At 39.4% G+C, this 12,831-nt stretch overlaps 1 protein-coding gene across 2 annotated transcripts in view; it reads right to left on the bottom strand.

The window, feature by feature from the left end:
* Window positions 1-1,638: 1,638 nt before the first annotated feature.
* The window catches only part of LOC122549979 (zeta-sarcoglycan), a 972,906-nt gene continuing 961,713 nt past the window's right edge, over window positions 1,639-12,831 (bottom strand). For both annotated transcript variants that reach the window (XM_043690307.1, XM_043690318.1), the window contains exon 8: window positions 1,639-6,256. In XM_043690307.1, the coding sequence (XP_043546242.1) occupies window positions 6,062-6,256 (195 nt within the window). In that variant the 3' untranslated portion in view covers window positions 1,639-6,061. The remainder of the gene's footprint in view (window positions 6,257-12,831) is intronic.

Raw genomic sequence — 12,831 nt, 5'->3', positions numbered from 1 at the left:
TCATTCACATATATTGTAAATAGCCGGGGCCCTCGTACCAACCACTGTGGTATACCAACCACAGCCTGCCATTCAGAAAAATACCAATTTTCTCAGGTTCTTTGTTTCCTGTATGCTAACCATCTTTACATCTATCTTAATATGCTAACCCCAATCCACACTACATTCGTTTTACACATTAATCTTTTGTGGCCTTTCTGAAAATCCAAATAAGCTTTCAATTCCATCAACTTCTTCAATATAATTTCTCTACTAATACAGATTTCCTTCAGTGCCTCCCACTCACTAAACCCAGTGACCCCCATAACTTCTGCTGTAGTTTTTGAAGACAGAGTGAACTATGAATTTACTTTTTGTCACCCATTTCTTTGCCCCATTATAAATTCTCCCATTTCTGACTGAGGGACCTACATTAGTTTTCACCAATCTTTTTCTTTTGACATACCTATAAGAATTAACTGCAAATGTTCCTATGTTCTCCACAAGCTTACTCGCACACCACTCTATACAACCATTTTTAATCCATCTCTTGATCCTCCTTCACTGACTTCTAAACTGTTAATCTTCAAGGCTGTTGTCTTTTTTTTTTACCAATTTCTCAGCCTCTTTTATGCATTTCATACTATCTCCAACTTTCTTGTTCTCTTTGCACTCCTGCGTGAGACAGGAATAAACAATTTTTGTAGTTTATCCATTCATTCATTATTCTGCCATTTGCAAAGGCAGACATAGCCCAGATGTGTTCCTTTGTCAGTTCCCTATTCATTTCTGACAGGGTCCAATCATGAGAAATCCAGTCCATCATGATAGATTACATGTAAAGTCAGTATTTAGTTCATACCTTATAAACAAGTTGATGCTTATGAATGTTTAGGTCTGAGGTGGCAAAATCTTCATGCATCTAAGTAAAAACTCGACCTAACAGCAATAGTCCAGATATGAAATATAAATAAAATATAAAGGAAACACAGAAAGTATGCAGAAAAAATATAACAAAGCAGGAGAGACTGAAATTACTTTACATTTGCCTGTGGGCGGATACAATAAAGTCTCACAATCACATATCAAGTTTAAGATCTGGCTTTTGCCAATCCTGTGGAATCCAAGCTGGAGGTGGATGGATGAAAACAATGGAGGGCAACCCTTGCGAGCATTTAGCCAAGGTTAGAAGGGAATCCAGGTCCAAAGTAACAATGCCAGCCAGAAAATCAATGCATCTGTCTCAAACTGAGAAACTAAAACTCTGGTGTTAGATTTTGGGTTAGGATAAACAACAGTAGGTTTCTAACTTTACTTTGCATGACTCTCATATGGCAGAGTCAGGCAGCCTGAGACATGCAGAGATGTTCGACATTGGTGCTCCAATATATTACTTTTAATGAGTGGAAAATTAAGTGCTGCAGATGCTTAATATCTAATTCTGACATCTGCTGAGGACACTAGAGTACAACTACTTTCCTGTGAAGACAAAGAAATCTTGCACCAGACCATATTTGTTCTGGTTTATGGTTTGTGTGTTCCAGATCTAAAGTTCTGTATTGTGGTCTTTTCTTTAAAAACTTGCATGGAATGTAAGTGAATGTGTACCTGGGATGAAAGATTTGTAACTTCTCCAAAGCAGGTTTTTTTGAACACTCTTTTTTTAATTTTTCTGCATTTAATTGACCAGGTAGACTGAATCCAAATGCATTAACAAACAGGAAAAGTGTGAAGCTTTTGTGCATCTTAATATTCTCCCATCTTATTTTCCCATATTATTGTACAACTCTCATTTACTAGAAAGTGCTTACAATTATATGATAGCTGCATACCTTCTTGTTTGTTATTGCCAGCTGACATAGGTATTCCTATTAGATACAATGTATACTGTACATATATTTTTGAAAATTTTAGTTAATTTTTATACAAAATGTTACAAATTTACATGAGTGACTAAAAAAGTTAATATATACATAGATTAGTTACTTTTATTAAGTAGCATAAATAATGAACTAAAACGCTTGCTCAACAACCTATTCTAACACAATTCAGTTCTGTTGAATATGCTTATATACGTTTATTTATCAGGGTAACAAACAAATGACAAGAACATGTACAGGAACTTTACTGACTGTTTATAAAAGGCTCACTTTCCAGGTCCTATCTTTAGAGGGTAATTCATTGTTAGAATAACATTCAATGACATCCACTGGTTCCTTTCAACCCTGAACCTATTGTCGTTTGTGGAATTAGTGGGAGTGCACTTTACTTACATGGGTCAAGCAGGCAAGTGTACATCTCTAGGTCTTACCTGTCCCATGCTAGCACTGTCTCCTCTCTATGGAGAATGGTTAGAGGTGTGGGAACAAATTGCAAAGCCCTCATTACTTTCGTCCATTCCTGGCCAATCCTGGTCAATCTCTCCCTAAGCCTGCTGTATAAGCTAGATTGACCCAGGATGTCTTCCACCTGGTGGAGTCCACTTTCACCTTTCTGCAGTCTACTTCCTTTTCCCATCATTGTACCCACCTTCAATGTAAGCTTAGTGCCCGGAAGTTTGAATTCCCAGTGAAGAAAATCTCTGCTCCCTGCTTGCCCACCACCATTACCCCTCCCTCCGGTGATATTTGTTTCTGCCTGTCACAGCAGTGTTTGAAAAATCTGGAAATAGTGAAGTCCTACTGTAATATAGAATCCCTACATTGCAAAAAGAGGCCATTTGGGCCATCAAATCTGCCTCAATGCTCCAAAAGGCATCCCAGCCCAACTATTCTCTCACCCCACTCCAGTAATCCTGTATTTCCCATGCCTGCCCATCTCCGGATACAACTGGGGCAATTTAGCATGGCCAATTCACTGAACCTGCACATCTTTGGACTGTGGGAGGAAACCAGAGCACCCAAAAGAAACCCGCACAGATATAGGGAGAACGTGCAAACTCTATACAGACAGAGTCATCCAAGGCTGGGGTCGAAGCCAGGTCTCTGATGTGAACCAATGATCCACCGTATAGCTCTAGTATATTCCCTGTTATATTCCGATTGTTTCAGTAATCATAGCAGGAGACCAGTGAAACCGTAATGGATTATCAGTATCATTACGAAAAGGCTCACTCATTTCAAATTATTTCACCCTGAAATGTATATATGCATAGTCACAAAGTCAAGTACCAAAACACAGTAATAAACTTATGGAATTAAATACCAAGTTTGAAAAGTTGTGCTGCGTAGGTTCTGAATGGAACTTGTTTCTAAATGTGCAATGCAATATTTTTTTAAAAAGATAGTATTTAAGATGGGCAACATTTGTTTTAAGAGTTAGTTTGATGATACGGATTGTGATTAGTAGATTCCAAAGTCCAGCTGAATTTATCATTAATGGTATCAGCATTTTATGGTATAGAAACTGCATGCAAAACTAATATCTCATTGGTTATATTGACCATATTGTAGCTTGATGTTCAAATTTAGCTAGACCCTTTTTAATTTGGGATGTTCCATTTTACTGAATTAAATCATGCCTCCCAGATTAGCTCTGAAACCGATTGATCATTTAAAACAGAAAATCAGTCCCTAGTGTACTGCCTACATAGATCCAAATTGGTACCTAATTGAAACAGTTTAATGAACTGACCTTGCAAGATTGGGTTCAGCACGTACATTTCATTGTAAGTCTGCCTGAATCCCGTCTGTATGTCTCAGGCTCCTTATAAATTGCCACCATACCGTAATTCCAGGCTAATGAGGCATAACCAAGCCATTATCACCTCACCTAATAAAAGTATTAAAGTTTTGATAAGTTCATAATGAATTTTGAGCAAAACATTGGGCTGGATATGAACTTGAAGATAAGAAGGAAGATTGTTCTGAAGTTGGGTGGAGCAAATGAACAGGATTGAGCAGGTAAGTGGAAAGTCACTTAACTCCTGCATCCAGCATTCCAGTTGGAATTCCAGTATTCTCTCAAAATGACAGATTTCTTCATGGCCTGGAGAATTGCCCCAGTCAGGGTTAAAATTAAATTGTTAATAAATATGGAGGCATGCAGCCTTATCATGAAGTTTAAATTGCCAATCTGTCTCCTGGGAGTGCACTGATTGCCTCCACATTACTCTAGCTATCCTGCTTCCACTGGAACAGGATGTGCCAGATTTTAGATGAGATTCTGATTTTAACATTTAGTTTTAAAGTCCCACCTGGCCCAAACCAACTTGATTTAGGGAAATTAAAATTTCCTCCATTGTTTTTGGATAAGAGTCTCAAAGAGTCTCAAAGAATGAGAATGGCACACAAGTTCAAACTGAAACTAAGTTTGAGTTTTATCTGTGCTTAATCATGTGTATTAGAATTATTAACTTAAAGAATTCTTAAATAGCTATTTGTGAACTGTTTTACATCTTTTTCTTTTCACTATTATCAGCATGGAGAGATAAACATTCCCATTTTTAGGAATGCACCAAGTCAGTCTTATGAAAAAGTACTTATCAAAATCCATTGGCTTATCTACCCTTCACTTAGCCCATTGTAGAAGAACATTACCACGAATGTAAAACATTTTAAATGCTTGCCAATGACCAATGGATGTCAGCCTCTCTGCAAACAGTCTGTAGAATCCTACCTCACACCTAGCTGACCATGGGTCTGTTGATTCCCAGCAACATCTTATTTTGAAGGCAGCTGCTTTTTCTGGAAGAAACTGTAGCCAAATCTGTTTTATGTTTTTGCTCTGGAGGTTAAAAATAATTTAACTGACAACTTTTCAAACTTTTTTTTAATTCATAAGGGTACGGTAAGTTTGACAAGTGGGCTAATAACCCTTAGCTACAGTTAACAAGACATACAGCTCATTTCTTATAAGTAGAAAAGTGTTTTAATTTTACATAAAGCAAGAGACATAAGGTACAAAAGCACAGCTTTTGTCATTTTGGCAATATTGCAATTTTACAAACATTTGCATAGAATGTGTAAGAAAATAGTTTCCTTTATCATTCAGATTAAATTTCTCATACGTAAAGAAAATGTACTTTAATGAGATCAGTAAAGAAAGCAAGGAAAATGGCTAGCAGGCCTGGTGTAACACATAAAAGATTACCTGTGATGTCCTTTCGGGATGAGCGTACATCCAAGGTTGAAATTAAGTGGATCACTTGAACCAGGCCAAACCAAACTTTGCTCAGTTCGGGACTACATTGTTCAATTCATCAGGGAGAAAATAACACGTTAAACATCTGAAATTCGGTCTTGATTGGGGCTGGCCCTGCATATACTGGCCAGAGTTTTGACCAGATAATATCTCCTGCCTGTTTTTTTACTCAATCTATGAAGTGGATGTTTGCTCATCCCGCTAACAAGTCCTTAAGAATCTCTAGATGCTGACTTGCTCTTTAATAGCAGCTGCATTGTGCAGGTTGGAATTTACATCACATGGACAATTCTTTGGTTTATACCACATCTCACACACAAAACAAAACAGTAATAGAAAACCATGTTTTTACCATCATTAATGAGAGATTCTGGAGAGTTTTTGAGGTGGTATGATTTCTTTCAAAAATGGGTTAAGAATGAACAATTGGTCCATTCCTTTCCAAATGAAGGACATGCAAATACCAAATGATATTTAAAGGCTCAATCAAAGCAACTTAGGAATTATTTGAACTCCAGTTTACTATATGGTAAAACCAAAGCACATTTAGACGTTGAAAGGGGAAATAAAGTTCTGGGGAATTACTTAATATAGTATTTGTGATATTAAATATTCAATTCTCTCATAATCAGGTCCTGCTAACAATAAAAAAAACTATGTGCTTTACTTAGATTAGCAAAGGCACCTGTGTATTTCTCCCTCTCTCTGGTAAGGGTTAGTATCTAGAGTCTCCGAGTAGAATCATATCTCCTCAGCGACAGTTTACACACCGACTGGTCCATTTCCCATTTGAAGTGTAGCCACATTTTCCTACCGTGTGGCAGCAGAGTCTTTGTATCGTCATTGTAGTTCCTGATTCAACAGGAGAGTCAAAACAGATGCCAAAGGGATAGTACCAAAAGGCTTTTACGGTGGTAGAATCATCAGTGCGTCCACGGGCTTAAATCCGCAAACAGACGTTGCTGTTCGACTGGCAGGTGGAACCCGACGCTGCTGGAGATAGAAAGAGTTTGCCATTGGGACACACGCACACCTCATAGACAGTCTGCCGTAGGTTCAAAGGACTGGCTGAGGGCGAAGAGCTGAAGCCCTGGGGGATGTTTCCCAATCGGATTGTTTTTGCATTTAAAAATATCTGAAGGGAAGAAATGAAAAGATAAACCTCATTTATTATTTTAAGCATTTGATACTGGCAAGGTTAAAATAAAATAGACTGGAGACATCAATTGAACAAAATGAAAATTTCGCTCCGTTTATTAAGAAGGCAGCACAAGTTTAAAATTATTAATCATTGTGTGCAAAAGATTTGGAGATGCTGGTGTTACAAAAGATGTTCCAAAAGACGAGAGATTCTCAAATGACCTGGGGGACAAGGAAGTTAATTTAGTGTTTGTATAATTTTAGAGAGGCTGTGTTATTTAACCAGATTTCAATGACTCTAGTAAATATTGTTAGATTTTATCGTCTCCAAACCTGCCAACTTGAAGTTACTGAGACCCAATGGGATGATCTCTATGTAGCTTGGCTGCTAATGGGCTTTAGATTTGCTCAGTTCCAACCCAAGTGGTCCTCATGGTGCTGAGATGGGATGAAAACTCCATCCAACCAAAAGGTAGACCCTCCTGTCACACAATGCAGGGTTAGGAAAGAAATATAGCACTGAAAGTTTCCCTAACTTTGGACTGTCTCAACGGGAGTTGAACTTAAATTTTATTCAGTGATCTGGAGCAATCGGTCCCCGGGCCCTGGCCAAGCTAGACACATTAAAATTGTTGATTAATTCTAAGAATGTCGATTCCAAAGAGTGTTTAGACAGATTGGGCTTCAAAGGATTAAGAGACTATGGTTATCGCTATAACAATTATCATTGTTACAGTTACTCCCTAAAAATAAGTTGCTCTAGGATTAACAGGTTGCAGGTGCAAAATAACTAACAGTCACAGGTTTCCTGCGATTTATAAAACTAACAAAAGGGAAGAACAGAGATTTGAAGCGGTGCACATTTTTATCTGTTGTCTACCCTGGGGGCATGTGGACTAAAAACGCTTATTATTTGCTAAAATATAATCAAATGTAATCCCATCCTGGTGCTTTCCGGTGTTAAGCTTTGGTAGATTGCAATTCAACATTCAATTTTCTACATTCTAGTCTTAGGTTTTCTCCTCTGTTGGAATTAATGAAAAGCATGCCATTGAACCCAGATTCTATTTATAAATTAGAACTCTTGTTATCTTTAAGGTCTGTGGGTAAGCCACCAACAATGGGAACAGATAATGTTTGTGCTAAGATGGGAAGGGCAAGTGTTGTGTTTGGGTTAGGCCCAACGCTATGGCTGGACATATGTGTGCCATTGTGACTGGATGAATTTTGTAATACTTCTGGTTTTGGGGGTTTACCTATTGGGTTTGGCTTCCACTCCATGAAGAAGATCTGTAGATAATACCAGGCAGGTAAGTGAGTACATCTGAGCAGGCAGTGTGGAGAATGATTCATATTATTCTCAATTGTACGGAATAAACTACTGCTTAAATATCGTAATGTATTAATTCTTTCTTATGCTAAATAAAGTCAAATAACTGCAATCAATATGGTATCTAAGGCAAATTGTTGAAAGGTAGTCTAAAGAAAATAATTTCCCCCATTATGCTGAAAAGGTCTTATATAGAGGGGAATGTTCAAACTACAGGCAAAAGAATACTTTGCACTATCTTATACGCAAGTAGATTATCACTTCTAGTCTTCCAAAGACCATAGTGAAATGATTATTTGCTAGCCCTCTTCAAGTTAGATAACCCTTAATTCTAAATGTATTATTTCTTTGACCATTGTATTTATCATGTTCTCATGATCAACGAAGTAATGATCACATCTCCAATGCATCTCTCATGAAAATATGGTTGTCAAAGAAACTACAGTTTTCATTGGGTTGATATTCTGTAGCTTCAATCCACCAGTGCAATTTTAGTGCAGCCTGTCTGTTATCCAGGCACAGTGATGCAGACCCCATTTTAAATCAGACAGGCTCATTCAACTCTGTGGTTTGGATGGGTTACGTTTAATTTCAGATTTCTAGCATCCAGAGTTTTGTTTACCTTAAGCAGATGCCAAAGCAAAACTAATCTGCCGCAGAATTGAAATCTAGGTATGGCAAAGGTTTCATGCCTTTCATGCTAACTCATAGCTGAGCCCATGAATAGTTTGCTGGATAGATTTCTCACAGCAACCCAGGAGTTCCCACATGTCTGCTGCTTTGGGACAGGCAAAATGTCTACCCAGTCTTCCATACCAGAAAATGGCTGAACCTCTTAAAAAGAGTTATGTTCCAGTGGAATTCAGTTAAATTAATATTGTAGGCAGATGTGTCCATTCATGTTTTGAGTATTTCATGTTGGTGCTGCATGGGTTGAAGCACATGCAAAGTCAAAGATGGTTGATGTTAGGGAGGTCTTTGAGATGGAGAATCTTGGGCTGGAAGCTCAGCTGAATATCTAGCAGCTCAGACCATAGTCAACAATCTGAATTAGCATGAGGCAGTGGTTAGGAGGAGGGTTAAGTTAGTGGTTAGGATGCAGCATTTGTGGCAGGGACCAATGCCTGTCTTCTTCAAAAGCATTTACTGGTAACTTATCATCTTTTTGCTCTTTCAGTATAAACTCGATTTTGACCTGAATCTTAGGGTTTAACTGGCATTTCCTCCCATTTTCCCATAGTCTTGGAAGCTTTGCACCAAGTGCACAACACAACTAACCACAATTCTACAGAGTATTCAAAAACTGATGATCCTGTTAAATGATCACACTGGGGACTAATCAAACCTCCCTACTCTGATCTGGCAAATCTTAACCCACATGATTATATATACTGACTTGAACGATTGACTAAAAATATTTTAAAAGAACATAAACTTTGTAATATCTATTATAATCAACCTGGTTAGACATGCTGTAAGATTCCTCCAGGATGGGTGGGACTTGAATGCAATCTTTCAGGCTCAGGAAGTAGAGACAGTACCACTGCACTACAAGACACACACAAGATTTGCTTTTGTCACAGGTTTGTTACTGACCCAGTATAATTATAAATACGACTTTATTATCTGTAGCTGTGCTCTTCAGTTACTCAGTAGTTTGAATTATTGCTGAAAATGATCCTGATCTAATCACTTTAATGGAAGATTGACAGTCATGGCTGTGAAACACAATGAAAGCATGCAACAGAAGGACTACAAACAAGTAATTCAACCACAGATGATATCCATAAATCATTTAAGTTTCTGTTTGTGGTTGATTACTTGATTTAATTAAATGAGAGTCTATTATTTGCATCCAATCAACAAATCTTTGCCAGTTTACACATGACTCATAATGCTTTTGTAAATTAGATATGGAACTGAAGCAGAGGTCCCTGCTTCTGCCCTCCTGTAAAAACTACAGCATGATTCAACAGTAGCCATAGTGGTATAGAATAACCAATGCCATTATTCAATCAGCTGAAATATAAAACACTTTTTCTGCTATCATGCTGCTGCCAATTTCTAGAAAAACAGCACCATATTATCACAAAATCAAGAAATCTAATCTTAGCACTAACAGTAAGAAATAAAGGGTATCAAATATCAAAATTTTAAAAAGACTACTGATTTTCAGGGCATGTTTTCTACTCTCTGACACTGTCAAAGTTAACATGTTTAGCAAGAGGGTAGCTGAACTTCACAGCAGGTCAGGCAGCATCCGAGGAGCAGGAGAATCAATGTTTCAGGTTGGAACCCTTCATCAGGAATGGAGAGGACTTGGGGAGTACAATGAGAGAGGGACTCACTGAGATCTTTGTAGAGAGAGTAGGAGAACTTCTTCAAGGTAGGCATCCTTGGAAGAGGCTTTGCAGTCAGGTTGAAATCAACTAGGAGAAGTGAGGCCTCCAGATGCTGGAGATCAGAGTCGAGAGTGTTTTGCTGGAAAAGCAGAGCAAGTCAGGCAGCATCCGAAAAGCGGGAGAATCGATGTTTCGAGGCCGGAGCCCTTCATCAGGAATCCCTCACAGCACAAGGGTCTAGCGCCAACCCCATCCTTGGGTGACTGTGTGTGGAATTAGTGCATTCTCACCATGTCTGCATGGGTTTCCTCCCACAGTCCAAAGATGTGTAGGCTAGGTGGATTAGCAATGTTAAATTGCCCGCTGTGTCCAGGGGAGTGCAGGCAAGGTGGCTCAGCCATGGGAAATACACAGACACAGGGAATAGAGTAGGGAGTTGGGTCTGGGTGGGCTGCTGTTCGGAGGATCGGTGTGAATTCGATGGGTCAAATGGCCTGCTTTCACACTGTAGGGTTTCTATAATTCTATTCACAACCCTTTTATTACATCTCAGATCTCAGTCTCCGATTCAAATTTAACAAATGACACAGTATTTATTACAATAGCATCCACAACATGTTTTCCTATGTAGTAGGTTCTCAGCATTTGCAGTTTTAGGTTGTGATTCCACTTTTATTTGCAAGTAATTTAATATCTCAGTGATGTCACATCTGCTGGCTCCCAGTTAGCTGAGCATTGCTTTGAAGACAGGTTTAAAACTATTCTCTCTTCTTTATAGCCTCCCTCTGCACCATTAGCAGTGTCCCTCGCTTTCAGGCTTTGCAAACTCCCTCTGTCTCCTCTACACACCCCATGCAATCAGCTTCTCACAACACGACACTGAGTACAGGAGTTGGGATGTTATGTTGCACCTGTACAGAATATTGGTAAGGGGTACTGTTCTGGTTATACTTCTTTAGGAAGGATGTTGTTAAACTTGAGGGTGCAGGGTTGGAGGGTTTGAGCTATAGGGAGAGGCTGAATAGCCAGGGACCTTTCTTCCTTGGAGTGTCTGAGACTGAAGAGTGACTTATAGAGGTTTATAAAATCATGAGGGGCGTGGATAGGTTGAATAATCAAAACGTGGGGGAGTCCAAAACTAGAGGACATAGGTTAAAGGTGAAAGGGGAAAGATTTACAAAAGGCCTGAAGGGTAATTTTTTCATGCAGAGGGTGGTACGTGTATGAGATGAACTGCCAGAGGAAGTGGTGGAGGCTGGTACAGTTACAACATTTGAAAGTCATCTGGATGGGTACATGAATAGGAAGGGTTTAGAGGGATATGGGTCAAATACTAGCAAATCAGACTTCAAAAGATCACTACAGTCTCCCTGTTTCCCTTCACTGTTTCTTGCAGACTATCTGTCACTCCATCACAACTGCAACCTTAATTAGTGTTCCCCACTGTACCCCACCTTTATAGTCACCTTCTTCTCTCCAAGAATCATCTCCCCATTCACACCCAGACCTTGCAGTCAGTTGCCTTGGTGAGAAGGTATCTGCCTCCCTGCCGACCTCAGCAAAAAGGTGGACAGGCCTCGATAAAGGGCAGCTCCCATTCTCCCAGGCCTTGGCTTTTGGCAGCGAGAATGGGAGAGTGCCACTCTGGCCTGGGGATCAGCTCCTCTCTGATTTGGTGGGACAGACTTAATAGGCTGAAGGGCCTTTCAGTTCTGTACAATTCAATAATTCCAATTCCTCCCATTCTGTTTATAGGGGTGGCTTTTCTCTGAGTGAGCTCAATTGAGTGAATGATCCAGTGCAATTTTGTTAGTTTCAGGGGCAGATTCACTCTCAGTGAATTATTTTGAGCCCTGTTTCTCATTTTCTGAGCTCTTCCTCTCACCTGAACCCAAGTAGTGGGACCCCTCTGAAGTGGGAATATTCTGCCATGAATGGCTTTGCAGGAAGCTGATGGTGCTCCATTTCCTTTAAAGGCTGACCAGAAAATCCCCAAATCAGCTGGAATTAACCATTGCTTCATCCCTACGCTTTACCAATGGATTGTCTTTGACTCTTAACGTTAGGTCATGACAACACAACAGAAGGCAATTTGGCCAACTGAATCTGCAATAGTTCCTTCATTTAGTTGCAGTCTCCCTCCTGTTACCATTAGCCCGTACCTATTTCTCTTCAGATAATTATTTAATTGTCTCTTGAAAGCATTGATTGAATCATCCACTATTTCTCTGTCAGGCAAAGCACTCCAGAACCTAATCACTCACTGCAGAAACAATGATTTCCTCTTCTCATTGTTGTTTTTTGTTTGCTAGTCACCTTAAATCAGTGTCCTACGGTTCAGGATTCCACCAGCAAAAGGAACAGTTCCACCCTACGTACTCTTTCTGGACCCCCCTTAATTATAAGCACCTCTGGCAGAGTGTTTCTCAATATTCTCTTCAAAAAGAATGACTCCAGTTTCTGCAATCCTTGCATGCAACCAAGGTTTCTCATCTATTGTTCAGAATGTTGCATGGAATCCCGAATTAGATTTAGGGCCATCATGAATATGTTTGAAAATAAATGTATTCTATCAACTAATCATGCTCAAGCTGTGTGATTATCCAAAATCTCAATTAAAAAGAGCTCTTCGGAGGGGATCCAAGATGGCGGCGACCCATCAAGACTGAGTCTATAGTGATCCTCCCAAGACTTGGGTACAGTGGGTCACCCACCCCCTACCAAGCTCACCAAATCATTTATAATAGTTGTGTAATTTAATTAGTTGTGTAATATTACATTTAAACAATTTAATCCTAAGTTAAAATGACTAAAGGGAAGGGAGCCCGCAGCTCTCAGCAAGCAGGAACCCCTCCCCCACCCTCTCCAGCTGCAGCAGAGGCGTCCACAGCCGCCCCA

Source organism: Chiloscyllium plagiosum, chromosome 1 (assembly GCF_004010195.1).
Source record: "Chiloscyllium plagiosum isolate BGI_BamShark_2017 chromosome 1, ASM401019v2, whole genome shotgun sequence".
NCBI classification, from domain to species: Eukaryota; Metazoa; Chordata; class Chondrichthyes; order Orectolobiformes; family Hemiscylliidae; genus Chiloscyllium; species Chiloscyllium plagiosum.
The sequence above is the reverse complement of the archived record's forward strand: the minus strand, read 5'-3'. Positions and strand labels throughout refer to the sequence as shown.